Source organism: Passer montanus, unplaced genomic scaffold (genome assembly GCF_014805655.1).
Source record: "Passer montanus isolate IOZ18808 unplaced genomic scaffold, ASM1480565v1 scaffold75, whole genome shotgun sequence".
Classification (NCBI taxonomy): domain Eukaryota; kingdom Metazoa; phylum Chordata; class Aves; order Passeriformes; family Passeridae; genus Passer; species Passer montanus.
This window is the reverse complement of record NW_024372702.1, coordinates 2,777,354-2,800,221: the sequence shown is the minus strand read 5'-3', so window position 1 is coordinate 2,800,221 and position 22,868 is coordinate 2,777,354. Positions and strand designations below refer to the sequence as shown.

The window sequence follows — 22,868 nt, the reverse complement described above, 5'->3', positions numbered from 1 at the left end:
GTCCCGCGCCCCGCCCGAGCGCCGCCGCGCCCCGCGGGAGCCGCCGGGGAGCCCGCGCTGCGCCCGGCCTCCTGCAGCGAGAGTGCCCGGGAACCCTGCTCCCCGCCACCGCCGCACCGGCAGCGCATTACTGAAACCTCCTAGATTTGGGGTTTGTTTTTCGGTTTTTTTTGTTTGTTTGTTTGTTTTTTTCCCCAGTACTTTACACTGGCACGGTTTTGTTCTCTACCCATTCTCTAAATTCCAGCCCCAACAGGAGAAAACTTCTAATTCTGTTCGAAAACAGAGCTGCTCTGCAGCCTGGAACTCCACATTGATAATTGATGTGGAGACAAAAAGCAGCAACCAAAAGGGATCTCCGCTTCCTAAGTATCTGTTGTTCATCTTACGCAAGTGAATCGCGTGACATGTGGTTGCTGTGGCAACATTTTACATTTATATAGTGTCTTACACCCCAGAGAATCCCAAAGTGCTCTGTATGCTCAGCAGCACTGTGCACCTCCAGGCAGGAGTCTGCACGGGGACAAGAAACGTCGTCAAAAGGCACCAATGCCTTTTTCAAAAAATAAAATAAAATAGCCCCTCCATCTGTGCCAAAAGCTATCGCTTTAAAACCCAGCCTGAAAGATAATTTAAGTATCAACAGAGATGCAGGATGTGCAAGAAACAGGAGGAAGAGATTCTGGCAAAGTGCGCCAACTTCATTCGGAATTCCCTCAAGCTCTTTTAGTCCAGATCTTAGTGTATAAATGGAAGTTCATTAGTCATGCTGTGTGTTTCAAATTTTTAGCTTTTAGATAACCTTTAAAAATTGAGGTGAGGAATTGAGGGGAACAGGGGGTTGGCAAATTCCCAGCAGACATTTGCTATATTTAGAAAGAGTGAGAAGTTTTTAAAAGGAAGAAGATCCACTCTGGCTACTGCCAGAGTGAACCAAATTTTTTTCTCATTTTCATCCAAAAATAAACTATTTTTCGTTCCATCTCACTGGAAAGGATTTTGGCTATGAAGTGTGGCAGGGTTATAGGACTAACCTTGGTAATTCTGTTCAAATTTAGAATGCTTATATGATTCATGCTACAGAGACAGTCACACGGAGTTCACACCCCTTACTGCTGACTGGGTCCCATTTTCTGCAATCATCTCTGCTGCAAGTTTGTAACAGACCATTAAAAAAAATCAGGTTTCGGGTTGTACCACCATATTTTAACAAGGAAAAAAAATGGATAGCTACAGGGTAAGATACTGTCCAGCACAAACTCCCTTCAATAATCAGAGCTATTTAAGAATGGCAAAAGGAAGATTTCCCACCTCTGCTTGTTTAACATATTGCTGTAGCTAGCACATGTTCGAAGTCACTGACAGACGCTGTTTTGAACACACAGCAAAACATTATGCAAACTCTTTTAGCCTTCCTACGTGGGTGAGAAGAAGCTTCCAAATAAGAAGTTTACAAGGATTTCAATCTGTAAGTACTTTAGTTAGACTCTGTGCAACTCCATAATTAGAAGCTCATTCTTGAGCAGTACGCGTGGAGACTCCTATGTCTCCAAGTATAAGGTTAAAAAATAATCGGCACTGATCACTGGCAACTGTGCTGTGCTACCAACGCTTCTCATACCTACTGTTCCAGATGAGACCTGAGAGAAGAAAATATGCTGGAACCTGAGAACTCAACCCTTATGGCTGTTCTCATTTAAATCCATGTTTTCCCTGACACTAACATGGAAAACACAGCTCAATGAAAGCTACATTCTGGATTCCAACAAATATTACAGAATTTAAAATATGAGGCATTAAAGCACGGGATTAATTACCATAAAAGCATTAAAATACTATCCTACAGGAGTAGCCATCATCTGTGTGGAAAAAATTATATTGTATTAATAGCAACCATTTGCCAGCTATATCTGGGGGAAAGAAAGTACCCACGTATCATTTAATCTGCTGATCTTGGGCACAAGATTTACTAAAACTGCAGGGGACTAGTTAGAAGAGAGGTTTTTTTAAACCTACACTGACAATGGCTGCAAGCAGAGGAACTCAGCTAGAGAATACACAACTCTAGAGCATTTAACTGCCATTTTTACCATGTTTTTAGCCAAGATGCTCAAGCAAATAAAAGCAAGAAGCAGGCTCTGTTTAAGGAACATGCTTTGTTTTCCTGTAATGAGTTTACACAAAATTTGACACACACACTGCTTTAGTGCCCAGTCTGTGCAAGGCTATAAAAAGTCAAATTTTCATTATTTTGTAAATCACCACAACCTAATCACAGCCTAAGAAATAATAAAAGCCCTTCCAGTGTGGATATGTACCTAGCACAGTGAAAGGTTTGCTGGTGTTTTGAGACATTTAAACCATCTACCATTCTGCAGCAATTGCTACGTGACAGGCAGCTTGCAAGCCTTACACTTCCTGAGTGGATTTTGACAGGACAGATTAGAATGTACATTAATTTTACTCTTCAAAGTTTCTTTGGAACTTATTTTCTTCAGAAACAAGGCATTCACAGCTGTGTCAGAACTACTCTACACAAAACACATCCTTGGCAGTTGAAGGTACTTCAATAGCTTTGAATTTTTACAGCAATTAAATGCTGGATGCCATGAGTTGTATGTACTCAAGTCTGTTAAAAGTAGTAGGGAGCATTCTGGGGTTTATCCTTTAATGTTATTTTTAATTGCATTTTTATATACACTATTTTCTTAAGCATTCTTTTCAAATATTGTACAAGATTCATCTATTAGCAACAAAGTTCATACAGTATATTATCACGGATATAACAAATTTGTTTTGAAATATGCCTAAAATACCCCACAGTTAAAGCTCCAATTACTGCACTTCAGATTAGTAACACGACTTTTGTAGTGAGGAGTGCTTTATCAGATGACAGGTACTAGCAGACTTCTGAGCCACATTTTTTTCATGTGTTTAACTATCACAGGTTCTCATCCCTATATTGACTAACCACAGAAATACAGGATATGCACAGACATATGTAAAGCTCCAATTACTGCACTTCAGATTAGTAACACGACTTTTGTAGTGAGGAGTGCTTTATCAGATGACAGGTACTAGCAGACTTCTGAGCCACATTTTTTTCATGTGTTTAACTATCACAGGTTCTCATCCCTATATTGACTAACCACAGAAATACAGGATATGCACAGACATACGTGTTTTCAAGGTGAAAAAAAAAAACAACCAGAAAACCAATAAGCAATTGCCTTTACCCCACTGTTCAAAAAAGATTCAGGTAAGCTGCTGGTATATTGAAACTCAGCTTGTGATAAAACACCCATATGAAATCACCTCAGTTCTACATTTGACAAAGCAACTGGAGGGATCACCTTGTCTTTTCAAGGACTCCCACACCACCTACACCCCCGTGATGTAGCAAACCATGCTCACACATATTGTGCTCCTATCAGCAAAAGAAACACAGCTTATCAACATGGCCAGAAAAGGCTTAAGACTTGGGAAGCAGGAGACAGTTACTTGATGTTCTATTGTCATGATCGAATTTCAACAGCTCTGTAATTACAAGTTCATGGTTCTCCCACAGTAGGGCTGTACTCCTAAATTGAATATCTCCTAAGCTAAGTATGTGAAGCTTGCTTAGGATCTAAGATGGCATTAGGTCATGGAATCATGGAATACTTTGGATTGAAAGGGACATTTAAAGGTCATTTAGTCCAAACCCCGTGACATCTCCAGCCAGGTCAGGTTGCTCAGAGCCCCATCCAACCTGGTCTTGAATGTTCCCAGATATGGGGCATCCTCCACCTCTCTGGGCAAACTGCTCCAATGTTTCAATACCTTTTCTTCTTTATACCTAATCTAAACCTACACTCTTTTAGCTTAAAGCCGCTGCTCCTTGCAACATGCCTGTTACACAAGCCCTGTTAAAAAGTGTCCCCATCTTTCTTACAAGCTTACTCCTTTAAGTACTGAATGATCACAACAAGGTCTCCCTGGAGAGAGACCTTCTCCAGGCTCAACAAGCCCAAGTGTTCAGGTCACGGTGTGTGCAGTCATGAGATGCAGTCAAAGGCCTCCAACAATCACAGAATAACACGCTGAACACGTTCAATAAACATCATAAGTTCCTAGAAAGTAGGCACACTTGCAAGCACTGTCTCGTGTAGTGTATCAATAGCAAGCTAGAAAAAATCTCAAGCATGCAGCAACACAGCCCTAGTCAGAAAAATAATCGCTTTTGTGAATTAGTTTCAATAAACTTCAATATGGGAGGAAGTTAGTAGGCACGTCAAGACAAAACACCACAATGAAAGATTTAGAAAGATCAGATACAAACCTAAAACACCAATCTCCAGGCCTTCCAATCCCGCTTTGATTCCATTGTAAATATCTTCTCTCTCTCCAAAGTCTGCCACAATGACTTTTGTTTCCACTTTGTACTTCTCCCCTAGAATAGAACAGTTTTGAGAAGTTTAAGTTTGAAATAGTTTACCATTCAGATGTTAAGACCATATCAGTTATTAGGTTTCACAAAACACTTTAAGTAGCTAGCATTACACTGGAACATTAGCCACCTCTGCAAGAAGAATCCTTGAATTTTAATATTACCTGCACAGAAGTTCATGCGATTTAGCTACTTCTGGTGAGAACATAAATGCTCAAATGATTCTGCACATTTTATTTGTAGGGGACAAGAAAGGTGGCAAGACAGCAAATTATACACTTTTGCAAAGAACAGCAAAAATGGTGACATCTAGAAGCACATGTGCACAACCGTGTTCACGTACAGCTTGACAAGAACATTTTTTTTCAACTTAAGCCAAATGGCAAATTAATTGCTTCAGACCAAGCAAAACAATTCTGTATTGCCCTCCATTTCCATTCTTACTTCTGTTCCCATAAAACTTTTTGAATCTTTAGTTTTTTGAATATGTACCAAAAAGGGAACGTGTGGGTGAACAAGATCAAATTTGATCATTCCAAAGCCCTTCTGATGTGCTGTCATCTCCAGCCTTACTAGAACAGGAAAAATACATGTAGGCAACGACATTTTGAAAAACAAGAAGGAACATAGTAAAAATACTTCATATAAAAAGCAACTCTGCTTTCATCAAGCTCAATTATATTGAATTAAAAGCAGTACAATGTCCTTTCAGACTTCAAAAGAACAGAACAGTAGCTTAACACTGCAGTATCTCTGCTCTGCTGCACCCGACTCCCACCCTAGCATTCCTTAAGGAACCTGTATACAGCTCGAGAAGGATTTTGCAGCACTTTGCCCCCAGAGCCATTCATAAAAACCAGTGCCATGTTAAAGGAAAAGAATCATTCACAAAAAAGATTAGAAGCAGCCAGATTCCCATGATGCTCCTTCCCATTCAAGGGAAAGCCGTGACTCCCATGATCCTGCCATCCATTCATGCAGAATCATGAATCTACTGAACTCACTGGTTTGCTTGCTGCCTCCCCTCCCCCCCCCCAATATCCCTAATGGCAGATGAAATTATTTCTGCTCCTTTTCCCATCCTCAACCTCTTCATCTCTCCTGAACAGCTGCATTGTTTAAAAATCCCCTGAGAGATGTTGCTATGTCAAATGACGACGTAAATAGCATTAAGCCCCTACTGCAGCAGCAGTCTTGTGATCGCGTCAGAAGAAAATCAAGTTCAGCACTGGAGGGGGGGCACAGAAATAGTCTATTTTTGAACACAGCTGTTCTAATGTTTAGCACACACATTTGGTTTTTTACAGGACACAGAATTAAGTGCAACATTAGAGGCTCATCTCATACATGCAAATGGACTGGATGGGCAAAGCCCAAGTCACACACTTTATACATGTGCCATTTTTAACTGTTTCGTGGGATCTGCAGCTGTTGCCACTGCCACTCAGATGCTTTGTGAAATGCAAGCTGTTTAAAGGACCCAAACACCATTCTCACAAACTTGCTCAATTGGTGCTGTCCTCTTTATACAAAACACTCTTCATTAGGATTGTTACCAATCCATCTTCAAAGCTTCCTGAAATCACTACAGAGATACTGAGAGGACAAGGTAAAGACAAACCTGAATACTATAAATAGAAATAATACTATAAATTATATACATATTACTATATATAGCACTATAAATAGACAACAAAAATAAAGTGTTCACACTGCTATTTATATAAGGCCCTCTTTGAGCCTTTAGAAAATTAGCAAAGAGCTATTACATTTATGGTAGTTAAACAATACACCTATACAAAGCTGCAGCACCTTTTGCGGGCAGAGTGCACAGTACAACATAAAAAACGTGAGAAGTAGAAGCCTGCCCACTAGTATAGCCAGAGGACAAGGTCTTTGTGCAACCGCTCATGCAAACATGCAAGACTGTCTTGCCCCAGCAGATACCACCAGCTGACCAAACCCTCCCTCCCCATTTCACAACAGCTTTCAGGTATCCTGTAACTTTTTCATACCCTGTGCTCTGTCCCAGAACCTGCAATAGGTGGGAGGATCCCTACCTCAGAGAAAAGGCTATGAGATGCACCTGAAAAACCAAATGACAATGCAAAGAGCATTAAGTCACTTCTGTGTAAACTTGGTCTAGTAGTCAGAGCACGAGGTGCAGAGAAGAGCAGGTGTACTCTGCTCTGCATGAAAAAAATGGAAAAGGGAATTTCCTTGATCTTAAGGATTAAGATGTTCTCAGACAGATGGGCTACAAGACAGAGCAGAGCACATTCCTATTTTATCTGCCAAAAAGATACTGAGATGTAGAGTAACAGAGAAAGAAGAAAATAGGCTATGTGCTTATCCAGGGTATCTAGGATATCAGGTATCTGGGCTACTGCTGTCCAAGAGAAAATCTGAAACTCCTTAATGGAGCTTTCAGCTTGAGGACCAGGAGATACTTGAGAGCCACAGGGAATGAAAGGAGGGTATAAGCCAGTCTTTGCAGCCACAGCTAGAGGACCTGAAAGAGCTATTACCTGTCACTATGTCCAACATTCCTGATGATATTTTGAAAAGTGGATCTGACGCTTTGTCTTCAGTATTTCAAATACTCCTTAGCAGGAGACTAAATATTACAACACCATATTGTCAACAGTTGTGCAGCAGTCAGTCATCACGTGCCCACAGGCTGGGAAAGGCAATTCAGCAGATCTTCACAATTCTCAATTCTGACATACTAGTGTCCTAATCATCTCATTTACTAAAAAACTCAGGTGAGACCAGTACTGACCCTACAAATAAGTTTTAACCTAAACATTCATATATCCAGCTAATTTACAGGGTCCGTATTACCTTAGCCAAGACATCTGAGAATTTAGCAAGATACCACCTGTGCTCAACAATATCCTGGTAAATCAAGAAAAGTACACATGATCCTCTGCAATCACAGCATCATTTGAGAAGTAAGTTGTTGACCATGAACAAATTTTCACAGCTGTGGAAAGCTGCATGAACCAACAGTCCCAACAGTGATAGACTCCAGAGGCAGCGGCACAGCGCAGTCCAATACACTGGTCATGCAAACAAAAGCAGTACACAAGATACACACTGAAAGGGGAACATATGATAACTGAAAAAGTGCCTAGTTTTGCAGTGGTAAAAGAACTACTGACTTGCTGAGGCATGTTCCCATTGTGCACACAATACAGGATGAGACAGTCTGGAAACAAATACACTATTTAACTACACACCATCAGAAGTACAAACACTTTCACATACAAGCCCTTGAAGGACACACTACCTTCCGTATCCTCAGAAGAGGACTCCAAATAGTGTCTGAAACCTTGGCCAATGTGTTACTTATAAAAAAATAAATAAGAATACAAAATACAAATTAAAAAAACTTACAACCACCCTGAGGAACAGTCAACAGGACAACACTTGCCTGATTTCCCATTTAAGATCATCAGTTACAACATCAGTAGGTGAAGCAAAATCTTAATTAATTCTAAAGGCCAGATATGTCTGACTTACAGGAAACTTATCCAGTCTTGCTATGCAAGGAAAATGCTAATCTTAACCATCAGGCGAAGTAGAGCACACCTTGTCTAGTAAAAAGATTCACTTGCAAAATAACACCACACTACCTAGAACACCAGGAAAAAAAGGATCACACTGTAATAAAAAAAAAAAGGCAGAAAGCACTTTAGAAACTACAGTGAGCTACACCCTAAATAATAGCAAAGAACTGGTTAGGAGGCAAGCATTTTCAATTTTTTTTTAATTTGTTTTTAAATAATTTTAAGCTTGCAAATAATTTAAATCAGCAGCCCTCCTGAAATCTTGGTTGTTGGCTAAGAAAATGCTACAGTAGTTTTCAGACACAGATAAACTGGGCTTGAAAGAAGGTTCCCCAAGAGGAGCAAGCCTGTGTACTTCGATGCAACAGCAAACAGACACCCCTTTGGTGGTCAGGAGAAGCAGCTCAGTTTACCCAAGAGAAGGAGTGTCAGGGTGTCTGTGATACAAAGTCTTGCTGGGACACAGGAAAACTACAAGATCTTCATCCCTAATAAAATAACACTAGTTCTTGAACCATCTGTTTCAAAGCAGTTTGCTGGAACAGCTTGAATTTGCACCAAGAACACTGAGGCAAATCCAGTCAACTTTGCAACAGAGAAGTTCAAGATAGAAGGCCCACACTGTAAACAGGTAATGGGGATGGTTCTTCCAAGATCAGAGAAAGGACATTAAAAACTCTTGGTAGAACTGAAGTATCTCACCACTTTACCTTTTTTTTCTCCACTTTACCACTTTTATCTCCAAAGCCATATATAAATATTGCCATCACAGTGATACAGTATAACACAACTGTCTGCAGAAACATGAAAAGTCTGATTTGGTCAGACTTCAGGATGGTCAGAAATTCTAAGCAGCAGAAAAATAGCCCTCCATTTTTCATCATACAGGAGAGGACAAATTTGTTTAGGTAAGGAGAATCAACTACATCCACAAATAAAGATGCCATCTTTCCAGTATCACTGCAGTGGTGAAACTCATCCTAACCCAGCACATAGTCTCCAGAAACAGAGTTTGTAACCTTTCAATACAGGGTAGGAAGCTGAGAGGTGAAAGCAAATCATTAAGACCTCCTGCTTTTTAGTACTCTATCTATGCAGGAGTGAAATGAAGAATTTAAGACTATGGAGTGACTGCTGAGAGCTCTACAAAGTGTTTGGTTGATTTTAAGGGAGAGCCATTCATTTTGGGAATGTATCCAATCTCAGACTTTCAGAGTCCATAGAAGTAACTCACAGTGTCGTGGATGGATGGAATCTGTTTTCCAGAAATACCAAGGACTTCCAGACTGGTGGTAGCAGACTGTTATTACACAGTGATATATTCACCATGTAGAAGTATGTTAAAATCAGCTGGGTATAACAAGAGCTAGTTTTTTTCTGAACATTTTGAAGGGTGTGAAACTCTGAAGCCAAATACTGATATCCTAAGAAATCCCTAAAAGGAAGCTCTGTTGCCCCTGTTGCAAAGGAAGACTATCCTGCATAGCTTAAGATGCATGCTTACAATTTAACAGTACTTGCTATGTTTCCATAAATTTTTTAAAGCATGTGCATATGAACACTTGGTCAAGCCCCTTGGAATAGGTTCCAATTCCTTTAATTCAAGTACACATGCAGGACTTCCAGGGAATTCCTTACATACTGCAATAGTTGCACATGTTATCTCATAGAAACAGCTTCCTTAAAAAGAGAGAATGTTTTTAAAAATCTAATCCCATAGAACTGTAGAGCAGGTAAAACAATGACAGACCTTACTTTAAATGTTCTGTTAAGTTTCAATATACACAGACATATAAAAGTCAGCTCCTCCCTTCTCAGCTTTCACAGATGACTTCAGCTCTCCAAACCAATGTCCAAAAACCACTGAGCCATTTGCATGCAGAAGTTTTTAATGTGTGTATACAGTACTACACAACAGAGGGAAAACACTTTATTAATAATTGCCTCCATTTGCTCTCCTCTGACTTCCATTACATCAAAATACATTACAATTTCTAAAACACACTAACCAAGTCAGAAACACATTCTGAGCAACACAGGATCAATCAATAAGGCCATTCACCCAAATATTATGCTCAGCATTGCAAGCTTTTCTAAATCAAGCTTGTTCTAATTACCAAGCTAACTAAAAACACAGCATCAAGCAGCCTGTGACAAACAGCTGCAGAGGCTGGCAGCCAGGGGGGCTGCACACTCGAGTGCTGGCAGTGTTGAGCGAGCGCAGGCAGCCAGGCGAGCTGAGCGCGGCGCTCCCCACGCAGCCCTCGCCAGGCACGGGGGGCTCCCGGGCTCCGCACGTGCGGCCGCCCTCGTGCCATGCCACGCTGGGCTGTGCCGTCAGGAGTGGTGATTCCCAGAATAGCTCTCTGCACCGCAACCCCAAAATATCCACCCCAAAATATCCACCCTGAAATATCCACTCCGGCTGAAGCTGCACAAGGAGTCGGTTAGAGCACAATTCAGGGGGAGGCACAACGTGAAGGGTGGGAAGGTTGCTATTGTGTAGTAGGCAGCATCTCAAAATCCCCTTCTGTCTCTCCTCTTTCCCCAACACTATTTTCAACCCCCTCACCACGATTTTTTTTTAATATTCATTGATGTGTTTGTTGTTACTGAGCATGAAGAGAGCTATTTTTAATTTGCTTAATCATTTTAGGAAGGGCATATGGACTATTTCCCATACTTCCTGTAAAATTTCCTTTCCCTTAATGCCATTATTATTGTCTGTGACAATGTGTACACCTAATATGTGTATACATGTAAACATGAATTTTGCATCACTTTTTGCAAAATTGAGTCTAAACTCTTCAGCCATATACTTACTAGAACAATAATTATTAAAAAAACCCAACACCTTTTTTTTCAGATTTAGGCTGAACAGAATGAATTTCAGAAAGACCAGAAAAAAGACATTGTAAGAAGAATTTAATGTCACTCATAGAGACTGAAAACTGTCATACCATGGATTAACAAAAAAAAAAAAGTGCCCTTACTCTCAAGTCAATTTCAAGACATTTAAGTCAATCCCTCTACTTGAATTAAAGCAAATTTTAAAAGGGAAACAAGTTTCTAGGTTAATTCAGCATCATCTTTTATATTATTATCTACTTCCAAATTCAGCATCCACAGTAAAATGTTTGCTGTATCCCAAAGTCAGGCACTTAAAAGCAGAAGTTTTCAGGGTTCTCCAAAGTATTACTTGTAAGGAAAAATCTATTGTTAATTAGTCCCCATCTACTATTCAAAGAAACAGAGTACACACTCAGCACTGCAAAGTGTGACGCTTTCCTAAGGAGTTACAGCAGGCATACTTTTATCCAGTAGCTACACAAATTTGAAATTGCTTATTTCTCATATTCAAGGATTTTTTAAGAATTTGTTGTGCAGAACAAATCAACTGAGTTTCCCGTCTCTGTGAAGAGCTAGTAACTAGCATTTTTCTCCTCACCACAATATATTCCTGAAAAAACATAGAAGTGATTATCACCATTTCCTCAGTAGAGAAGTCTATCAGAGATTTTTACAGCTTTGACAGATGAAAAGGACTTGATGTAATGGAACTTAACCTGCTAAAAAAGTGACATAAGACTAAAATACACATTCATAGAATGAAGTTGCAGAAGGAAGACAGCACTGTTTGCACCACACAGTCCTTTCTTGTGCCAGACAGACTATTCCCTGCAGAGACACTTAAAAGGCCGAATTTTAAGTCTCTTGGTAATAGAGCTTCCACCAGTTGGCTTAAACTAGATTTTCAAAACAGAATTGCACCCAATCCAATATGAAAACAATCCAATACTTATCTTTTCATGTGATGTTCAGCTTATTTTACACTGAAAATGATAAGCAATAGATTGCAGCTTACATGTTAACAAAAGGTGTTTCAAGGCCCAGAGGCTCTTGTTTTGGCATCCCCCTAAAGGCTTATGTTACAGACAGGTTGTTAGCAGAGACAGGCATTACATTTCTGAGTATTACAGAAAATGCAGTGTATCCCCCTACACAACTGCTGCCAGGCAGAGGCAGCAGTGACCCCAAACGTTTGCAGGGAAGACAATTCCTGCTTGTTCAAGTCGGGGTTTCAAAAGTACCAAGGAAGTCACCTGCCCATCGATCCAATTACCTAACATGTAATGCTTTAAGACTCAAGAAACCATTAGGTCCCAGAGTTAGTCCTGATCCTACAGGCACAATATACAGAGTACGTGAGGAGAGGAGAGACTACTTCTACTGCATTTATATTCAGACAAGGAAACCCAAAGTATCTAATTCACATTTAAATAACCTTCATACATTCCTTTCCCTGGACTTCCTGGGTTTACAAACTATTAGCAAGTATTGCATAGAAACACACTGGCAGTGAGGTTCACAGCAAGCACCTTCTTTCTGGAAGAGGCTCACCCAGTCCTGCCAGGTGTGGAAAAGCACCATCTACTAGAGCTTGCCAGCTCACCTGCTGCTTTGTGGAACCTGTAACACTGACCAATAAACTTCCTGGCTTTCATCCTTAAAACCACCTGCGACATGTGGTCTGTTACTCCATATGCTGACAGATATGGAAAGGAAGTCCTTCTGCAAGGGTATCACTGCTCATCTGCAGAACATTTTACTTGTGGATTGTCTTACTGGATTGCTACCTCAAAACTCTCCTAAGAGGTGAAGTAGTCCTAGGACTGCATCCCATAGTTTGCAGGACATCTGTCAAGTGTTTCTCTCTGAGTATTCTGCTCAATTTCTTTAAATGAATCTAGACAAAATGTCACTGAGAAAATTCAAGAGAAGATAACAAAAAAGAGGGACTAAGGGGGAAAAAAATACAGCCAAAACCACAGCAGCAGAATTCTTCTTAAAGAAGAAAAAAAATTCCAAATTAAAAATAAGCTCCCTTTCCAACTTCTCTATCTTTTACATCAGGGTAATGTATTTAATTTATTAGTAAAAATTAATTCAGTTTGAATCCTCTGTCCACTCTCTGTCCACAGTGCCTGCCAACTGCTCCTTTAGTAAGTGGCTCACATACCAAGAGAACTTCCTTCACTTCATCCAAGGGAAACTTTCTTCAGAGATTAAACCCAAGAGCTCATTCAGAACCAAAGATCCTCACACTACAACTTTATGTGAAAGGTGACTTCAGTGCATCAAAACAAGCCTAAAATATTTGAAGCCATTTTGTCAAGTTCAAGAAATTTATGGAGATTCCAAGTATATCAATCTGAACCTGGCTCAGATGATAGAAGGCTGCAAACACATTCATTTACCTTAAAATAGATCACAAAAGGTCAGAATGATTGCCAGATTCACTTAGTCTTCAAGTTAAGCTCAGGCAAGTGAATCTTGTCATTTCTATGCAAAGAATGTCATTTCTGTGCAAAAGATGTCCCCTTCCTCTCAGAACTTGTCTGCATTTCAACCTCCTCTATTAAACACAAATATTCTTACTTGCCAACTCCAAAATGTGAGGAGGATTTACTGGGGTGCAGCAGGAGGAAATCTGAGTGACAGGGCAGAGATGAAGGGAGGTGCAGGTGAGCATCTGCAGGGGTCACACTTGTCATGGGGACATGGCACATTTGCTGCAGTGGGTCCTGGTAAGGCATGGGGCAAAAAGCACAGGGGTCAGCATCAGGTCTGCTTCAGGATGTGCCCTCACCCTGGTAACCAAGAAAGCAGAAGAAAACTGCAAAACCCACCTGCCTAGGAAATGGGGAAGAAACATTTCCGAGTCTGGCACAACATCCCATTTCTGTACTCAAAAATCATGCCAGAGTAGTAAGAACACAACAGATCCTGAGTATAAGCATGACAGTTATCAATATATGATAACCAAAATCTTAGGTTAGAGAGTAGTTCAAGTTGACCAAGCAACTTAGCTACACTACACACTGGGCTGAGGAAATATATTGGAATGAAATAGCTACATAAATTTGAATTGCAAAAAATCTTTATTTCCTTATAGAAAAAAACCTGTCTTTTCTTATAGACATATAGCAGAATCCAAGTTTTGGACATTAGTTCCCAAACAGTATGAAAAGCTTATAGTGTATACAAATTAAATGTTATTTTTTGAGAATACATTGGAAAAACAATTGATTTCTCTCAATTCAAACAATTTAATTGGAGCCAATTTTATACCTGGGTGTATGTAACACTAAACCACCAACTTTAAAGTAGTAAATAGGAATTTTCTTTCATTATATGATAAGTGATGACAAAATCTGTCTTGTTGCTTTTATATGCACTCACCTACAAGTAAGCAGCTACTCAGACTTCTAAGTAGAAACACCAGCAAGCAGTAAGTTTCTTGCAGCTCATGCTCAACTCCATTAAGTGTTCTTTGAAGGTATCAGCTAACAGTGGACACCAATACCAAATTCTTTTGACAATTTCCCTACAGACAAATTGAAATTTTTTCCTTGCTTATCTGATCTGCACTACATTCTTCATATTGCAGCCCCTAGGTAATGAGTTTCTACAGCAAAGCAGTTCTCAATTCTCCTCAGAACAAACATATCCAAGTGCAGTAACTGAAGCTTTTCTGCCTGCAAACCCAGGGTTCGAGTACCAACTGCTAGCACAGAGCACCTGAGATCTCTTGGACCATGCTTTTATTAAATACAGCAAATCAGGGAACAGACTCATTATGTGCCACTCAAACAATTGTCTCCATTCACAGGGAAATTTTCTTCCTGATCCTCCCTGAACGTTTGGAAGTGTTTAACAATGCAATGCAACAGGCACTTCAGAAAAGTGGTGGTACAGAGAAGCACCATGAACTAAACTAGACAAGCCTTTTTTACAGTGACTGTAATAGTCTGTGCTTGTGCATGACAACTTGATTAAAAGATCAAATATATTTCCATAAAACTTATATAATTCCTCATTAAGGTTGTCCATGACAACTGAAGAGGAAATTCTAAATTTTTTCTTCAGTCAGTGGCCGATACTCTATTTCTTAGGGGAACAAAACAGAATTTATCTTTTACGGCAAATCATACAACACTTACGTACTGCACAAATAAAAAAAAAGAAGCTTGAAAACACAGTGAAAAGTCTAATAAAGTCTTCAATGACTTGCAATTAACCCAGTAATTTTTGTTGCGCAAACTGAGCTGCACATTGAGAACATCTGGTGTTCCTATAACATCAGTTCAGCCACTTTAATGTGCATATGCACATAAAAAAAATCAGCTCCAGGTCAGCTGGCATTTTACATGCAGAAAGACATATGAGTATTTCCCTCATGGTGGTGGTTATACAACTTGTATTTTGTAAATAGATGTCACTCCTAGTAGAAGCCTACTCTAGGAGCAGATGAGTCTTCTGAAATAGAATGTACACACCTGAGCCTCAAAACCCCTGTCATTATTTATGGCAAAGTGTATCTATCCATTCAATAGGATAGGCATGAGACTGATTAATGAAAAGGAGGAGGAAACTGAAAACATACAAAGAATCACACAATTCAAAGAACTAGAATTAGTTAAACAGCCATTCTTCTGTAAAGTGATTAAGAGTCATTACTCAAGAGGAGCAAGCTCTGTGCCAATCTGAAGAACAATGGACCACCATAAAGAAGTTTCAAGTTACCTTAGAAGCTTACAAGGGAACTATTTAAGTAATTACAGACTTAGCATTAAAAAAATCACCCACCTTATATATGACAACATCTGAGCAGACTGCAGAGACCACATGAGACTGAATACAAGACAATTCTGTCCAGCTAAAAAACCTAGCAGGACCTGAAAGTGCAACTCAGGCTTCCTTGATCATGCAGACTATCCTAATCCTTCGGTATATGTCATGATGAACAGAGTATACTTTTCAGTAGCTCAGTGTTGTCAAAAGTAGTGTTCTGAAAATCCAGCATGAGTCATCTCATTTCAGAATGGTTTAGGAAAGGAAGCAGAAAAATGTTTGGGTGCGGCCTAACAGTAATTATGTATTACAGGCTGCTTCACATAGGAAAATGTACCTATTTTTTTAATCTGAGAACCTCCCCCAGCAGCTACCATGTAAGTGCTGAAGCTCAAAGCAGTAGATTTATCTATCTTATCAGCATCATGCTTAATTCCCAGGGAGAAAGAGATACCCAAATGGTTACAGAAAGGGTTATGACCACTTTCAAGAAGCTTGTCACTTGATGCATAGGTGTTTGATTCCAGAACAAGATTATTTGCAGAAATTTCTTTCAGTTATAGTTTGACTTAGCAAAACAACTTTATGTAACGTTGTTAGAAACGTGACTGCACATGCCCACACAAATGCAGCAAACTATCATCTAGCTACTGCAGTGAACTACCAAAAAACACCACCTTGTTGTAGCTTCTTTAGGTATTGGCAGCAAGTATCAGCAGTAAGACAGGTTACCCAGGCAGTGACACCTATTCTGCTACATTTACACTGGCACTGGATTGATCAGTGTCACAGGTAGGTCCAGACTCTGCAGTGACAGTCTTAAGTGAAGGATACTAATGAACAATGCCAATTACTTCCAAATCGGTGGACGATAGAACTTGATGACAACTTTGCTCCAAGAAGGAATGCTCTCTATAACTTAAACATACACATAAGAAAGAAGAATTTTCTGTCTAGAAAACAGTTTGATATGCCATCTTACACTGGACACTAAAAACCAGAAATAGTGACTTTTACAGATCTAGTACAAGAGCTACTGTTTAGCAAGTTGGAATTTTTCAGTCATTCTTACTTTCACTCAGCAATCCCGTACACTTTGTACAGGACAGTGTGTTGACTCTTGACTTAGGGGATTATGCTTTATAGTAAAACAGCACCACTAACAAATTCACAGAATTTTTTAGTAAACTTAAGCCAAAATGATACATTTATGACCTTGGAAAGAAAGCAGTTCTTACCATTATCTGCATTACATACACAAACCATTTTAGTAGGCCTAAGCAAGACAAGGGAGGGTGGCACAGAAGCATCATCTTAAAGGTTTCTTTGCCCAACATCATCATGTTGAGAAACCTGCTTTATAGTACACAACCTCTACTCATGCTTATCAAAACCTTTTCACACGGTTACATTTCTCACTTTATCTTGACATACTCTGCACAAACTAATAACCTTGCATGAAATATGCCTTAATAAAAGAAATACAGATTAGAAGAGGAATTCTTGTGGGTTAGATGATACTTTGCTCTGATCAGAAAATCATTTGTCAGCGTGAGACTTGAGGAAGCTTTTTCCTAACTGATCCTGTAGGAATACCCATTTGTGATTGAAACACTGAAGTTGCTCCCTTATTTTTCCATTACAGCCATTTACTACACACTCACTGAAGAAACAATCCTTAATACAGGTTCTTAAACACTTTAACTCATTCCATATATTCTTATGGCTATGAACACTCATCACCTCAAAAGAGCTTATAGGTCTCTAATCTAATCTTTGAGTAGTTTATTGAAACAAAACAAAAAAGAGAGAGATGGGGCAAGCTCCCCACAATAACACTTTCAACAACTTCTGGTTGTAAAGAAACCACCCTTATGGCTAAAGCCCATGAAATCAAACTTGCTTCAAACAGAGGGAATATTCAGATGGAGAAATGACTGCATGTTTCTTGCCTTATTATGATTTTTAGACAACTACTACTATGTGAATAGGTGGTATTTCAGTCCAGCCTGGTAAGCTATTCTTATGGAAGACTAACAGTTTTAGAAATACTTATTCCAGAATTCAGCCCTATTGTTCTCAGAAGTTAAATATGAGCAGCTGTAAAATTGAACTGCAAGGCCTTTACCACTTATATCTGTAACATTTGCACTGTGCATAAGAGCAAACTCTTTTTACAATCAGAGCTGTATATATTAGCATGTATGAAATTCATGTGCAATTGCATTTATTTATAAGCATGCCAGTGAAGTTTAGGGAAGAAGTTTTAACTCACTTATTTCAGTAGAAACCTGGTCCAGTTTTTCTTTTGACCTACTGATTAGAATCACCTTCAATCCACGTTTTGCTAACTGCAAGAAAACAAAACAGGAGACATTAGAATAGTCATAAATCACTTCCAAGTTAGTATCCTAATCAAAGAAATTGCAAGATTCATCAAACATCACGATATATGACCAGCAAGTTTGGAAATAAAAAGTTAAATAGAGATACAAAGGGGAAAACCAGGATAAATAATTCCATGTTATTTCTTATTTAATTCCCTTCACACCAGGCTATCTTCTCAGTCATCTAATATAGGTGGATAGGCACATTTACAAAATAGAAAACAAACTGTGGATGTTTTACAGAACTTTAACATTACCTCTGCAAGTCAGAGCAAAGACATTATTACCCATAATGAAGTTTAACATGCCAAGTTAAGGTCACTTGAACACCTGTGTTGCAACTCAATACTTCCTCCCTTTAGTAAGGCTCCACTCTTACTTTGTACTACTCATAGGTATTAAGGTTAATTTACTTCTGAAACTCTTTTAGAGAAGCTATCTGAGGAAATTAAGATGGGGCCAGAGCACACCCTGGTCATCGAATCAGACCTACCACTCAAGTTTAAAATGAGATCTAACAACTCAATTGAATAGTGCCTGCAGAAAGACAGTTACATATCTGAATCACTCTAAAATGAAAATTATGTTTGTGACTACTATAAGTAGAAACAAAACCTCCATGCACAGTTCAAGGTGGCTCTGCCTTTTCAGACACTTAAAACCTACACTTAAAAAACATGTATGTTGTCATTGCTCCAATAAAGCTCCCTCACTGCCTTTGGAAGCTGACGAGAATGGGACTTCAATGGAATTTTGGAAAAACCACAACAAAAAAAAAAAAATCTCACCCAAATCCAAAACCACACACACCCAAAAACCTCAAAACAATACAGCACAGTACAGCAACAACCTGAAGTGGCTTAAAGCCTCCTACTTTTCTAGCAGGAGTATGCAAAGCAGTAGTGATTCTGTCAGAGGTATGGCAGAGTCCATCAGTGAACTCTCTACTTTCACGTGTGTGCTCTCTAAGCAGTAGAAATCTCAAACTAGATCTCATGAGCATAGAGTGAGGTGTGGTGACACCAAAGACACCATAGGAATCACTAGCAAACAGCTGCCTGTTCAGGCTCACAGGCAACTGAAGCCTTCTGCTGGAGGAGATGACGTGGTGTTACAAGAATTACTGTCTAAAAGGGATGAACACATCCAGCCAACTACAGATAAGCACCTGCCTCACTGGAACACACTTTACTTGAAGCCCACAGTAGGCTTGGAAGGCACCAGGAAGAAGGGAATAGCACTCTCATTCCACAGAATTAAGGCAGTGAAGGCCGTAATTACCTACCCTGCTAGGACAATCTGGCATTAACCTACTCAGAATCCAAAATAACTGTTGTCCCATGAGGCAAAAAGCCCCAGAGATCTCCCTCATGGATGCAAAGCTCCAGACTCCAGACAGAAGAGTTTGCTCTCTTTCAGCAGTCATGACCTTGGGCTCTTAGACTGCTTCAGTAGATACCTGGGCTTAATGGAAAAGTATTCATGTGTACTTGTCTCAAAAGCCAAGAAGTAAAGTGATGCCAATATATCCAGACAGTGGAACTTCTGGATATAAACACATTTAGAGAATTTCCACCACAAGGGCAAGCTTGAGAGAAACCTCTGCTATGTTCACACTGAAGGGATGTACTGTGAGAAGTACATCTGAAATTGGAAACCCTTTTGCAAGTGAAGTTCTAAAGTTCTAAGTAGAAAGCACATAAAACAGGCAACAGAAGACCTTGTAACTAGGAACAAGTATCAGTAAGAGAAGTAATCAAACTTGAAGAAGATACAGCACTTGAGAGCAAGTTCAATTAAGGTGCTTGATGAGCACCCTGCCTTCACTGGTAAAGACCTAGTTGGTTGAAAGGAACCACAATCATCTAAAGAGAGATAATGATCCCTGAGATCCAGTTACTAATTACATTTTTATATCGGAATCAAGGAAGACCCACTTGCATTGCAGATAATCTGTTATTGTACTTGTCCCTTTGGCCAATAACCTTAGGGTCCAGAAATGGCTGAATGAAAAGACCTTAAAACTTAACAAAAAATCTCATCCAGAGCAGCATATGTTGGGAAGCTACCCTTGTAGCCTAAGGATTGATGCAAGCAAGGGTCACCATTCTAATGGAGCTGATGAACGGAGGTGTTTGATTTCCTTAAATGCCACGTTAGTGACTACCACATTTTCCACTTTGGTAGCAAAACACAGCTGCTCTATAAACCCTTTCTATCCAGATGGAAAACAATGACATCAACAGCCAACCAAAGCAAGGTTAAAGCTCTGGTTAGAGTAGACACAGCAAAAGATTCTAAAAATGCTACACTAAACAGATGTGCATGGTAGAGTACTGCAGAGTATGCACTGGGATCACAAGCTCTAGTTTATCACCAGCGCACAAATATGGCTAAGGTTGAATTTATGCTAATGATTTTCAAAAACAAACAAAAGAATGATAGAGGGGCACTGAATACTGACTCCTGACCATATCCTCAAAACATGAAACCTTTCACAAAGGGCTATCTAGCACTGATAAGGATATCAGTGCTGGGCAAAGATTAAAGGTGATTAAAGGTCTTAATATTGCAAGAGTGAAAATGTAAAAACAGTTCTTTGCTTGGAAAAGGAAAATAATCTACAGAGCAGAGTATAACTCAAGATTCCACACACTCATAAAGCTCTTCCATCACTTTCCAGTGAGACCATATCAAACTTTCAAAGAGGCAATTCTCAACAAACAGTTACAATTCTCAAAAATTCCTCCAAGGAAGAAGTTGTCTACATGACTATAATCACAACCATCAAGGCCCAAGCAGCCATATGCCAGTGGAATTTATAGTAGCCAGAAGGGAATTTTTAGCAGAAAAATCAAGCCTCTTCTGGCAGACTTCTGTAGTTATCGCTAGAGTTAATTTAAAGATTGAGGTCTCTTCAGGTATTCCAAATTTCGCACCCCACATCCACACTTGACTTTATCAAGTATTCTTCATCCATTTAAGCTGTCAAAGGATGGATTTGTGTTTTATTCTAAATAAATGCTTAAGTAACAATAATAAATACAACTCATGAACAGTATGTTTTATTCTGTAGCCCAAGAATGAGTACCTGTACCTTTTGGGGTGCTCTGTGCTTACAGCAACCACTGCAAGGCAGCTGTAACAGACATGGTTTTCCAACAGTATCTCATGCTCATGATGGCTTTCCTAATGGGGGTTTGAATGCAGGAGTCGGTCTCTTCAGGTATTCCAAATTTCACCCCACATCCACACTTGACTTTATCAAGTATTCTTCATCCATTTAAGCTGTCAAAGGATGGAATTGTGTTTTATTCTAAATAAATGCTTAAGTAACAATAATAAATACAACTCATGAACAGTATGTTTTATTCTGTAGCCCAAGAATGAGTACCTGTACCTTTTGGGGTGCTCTGTGCTTACAGCAACCACTGCAAGGCAGCTGTAACAGACATGGTTTTCCAACAGTATCTCATGCTCATGATGATTTTTGGGGTTTGAATGCAGGAGTCAGCCAGCAGCAGACATTCATGCTCAAAAGAAGCCTAGTTCTTAGAGACATTCCAGAACATAAAGCAAGCTGTCGTTTTATTCACCCGGTACCTTAACACATAGATCCTAAACTAACCTCACATGATGTTCAGGGAGTGCCTCCCACACTAGAGGACTTCCTCCTGATAATGCTCTGCTGTGGGCACAGTGACCTCCTTCCACTTGCTCTAGACAGTTAAAATGAAGTGTTGCATCATTTGCTTTGGTGCCACGTAACTGGGGTACCTGGCATGGAGGAGCTGTGAGCAATATGCCAGGATCAGGTGCTGCTGGCACCAGGCTGAATTCCTTTGCAGCCAACTCCCCTTTCTTGAACTAGCACTGAAGTACTACTTCCTGCAAAGTAGAAATTAATTTGGGGGCTAGGGGCGCAAGTAGCAGGGCAAGGCACATCAGGATGACAGGAAATCCAAAGGACAAGGACTACCCATGAAGAGGAATGACATTTTGTCTGTGGGCTTCACAAAACAAAACAAAACAAAATCAAGGAAAAGGGAATCTCTCACAGCTGATCTCACACAAAATCATGCTGGTGTTTCAGAGAACACAAAAATGAGCACAGACAAGCTCACTCTGATACTAATGCTGAGTTTAAAGTTATTTTTGCTATAAATTGTTGTAGTCAGCACTATTTGTCATTATGTTCTCTGGGCTTATAGGCTAAATTACCCTATACTAACAGGCACTTTCTGTCTTAAGCAATACATTCCAGTATATGAAATGTATTTGGAGCCCACATATCCATCAAGAGCAAAAGTACAGTAAAAGAGGTAAAGGTAAAACCCAGCTTCGGAGACCTCATGAACTAGAGGAAATAATTGGAACATACTGCTGGCAGCTGTAAATGCCATTTATTCAGTGCCTGGAAGTACCAAAATGATTTACCAAGGGCTGACAAAGTTAAAATTCTTTTAACAACTAAGGAAGTTAAAAATAAAAATTGAAGGACAAGATAAGAGCTGAAAACATAGTTCACAAATAAAAGAAACTAACAAAAAGAGATCTGGCTGGTTACCAGAGGAAGGCAAGGTAGGAGACCTCTTTCTCCACAGATATCTATGGTAAGATTAGGTGAGGAAATATCACATGCAGCTTGACTGAGTTGAGACAGCTTGATATATTGCCAAGAATCAAGACAGACTTCCAGGTGGTAAGAATTCTTACCTCTTCTGCATAGGCTTTTCCAATCCCATCAGTAGCCCCTGTGACCACTGCAACAACAAAAAAAAGACAAATCTGCATTAGTTGCTTCACAGAAGTAACTGCAATGGGTGTGTTCATTTGTAGGCTATT

General features: G+C 39.6%; 1 protein-coding gene across 1 annotated transcript in view; it reads right to left on the bottom strand.

Annotated features, from left to right (window-relative positions):
• HSD17B12 (hydroxysteroid 17-beta dehydrogenase 12) overlaps positions 1–22,868 on the bottom strand; it is an 84,128-nt gene that overhangs the window by 29,283 nt on the left and 31,977 nt on the right. The window contains 3 exon segments of the mRNA XM_039730968.1: positions 4,322–4,432; positions 17,912–17,987; positions 22,740–22,786. Of these exon segments, the coding sequence (XP_039586902.1) occupies positions 4,322–4,432; positions 17,912–17,987; positions 22,740–22,786 (234 nt within the window).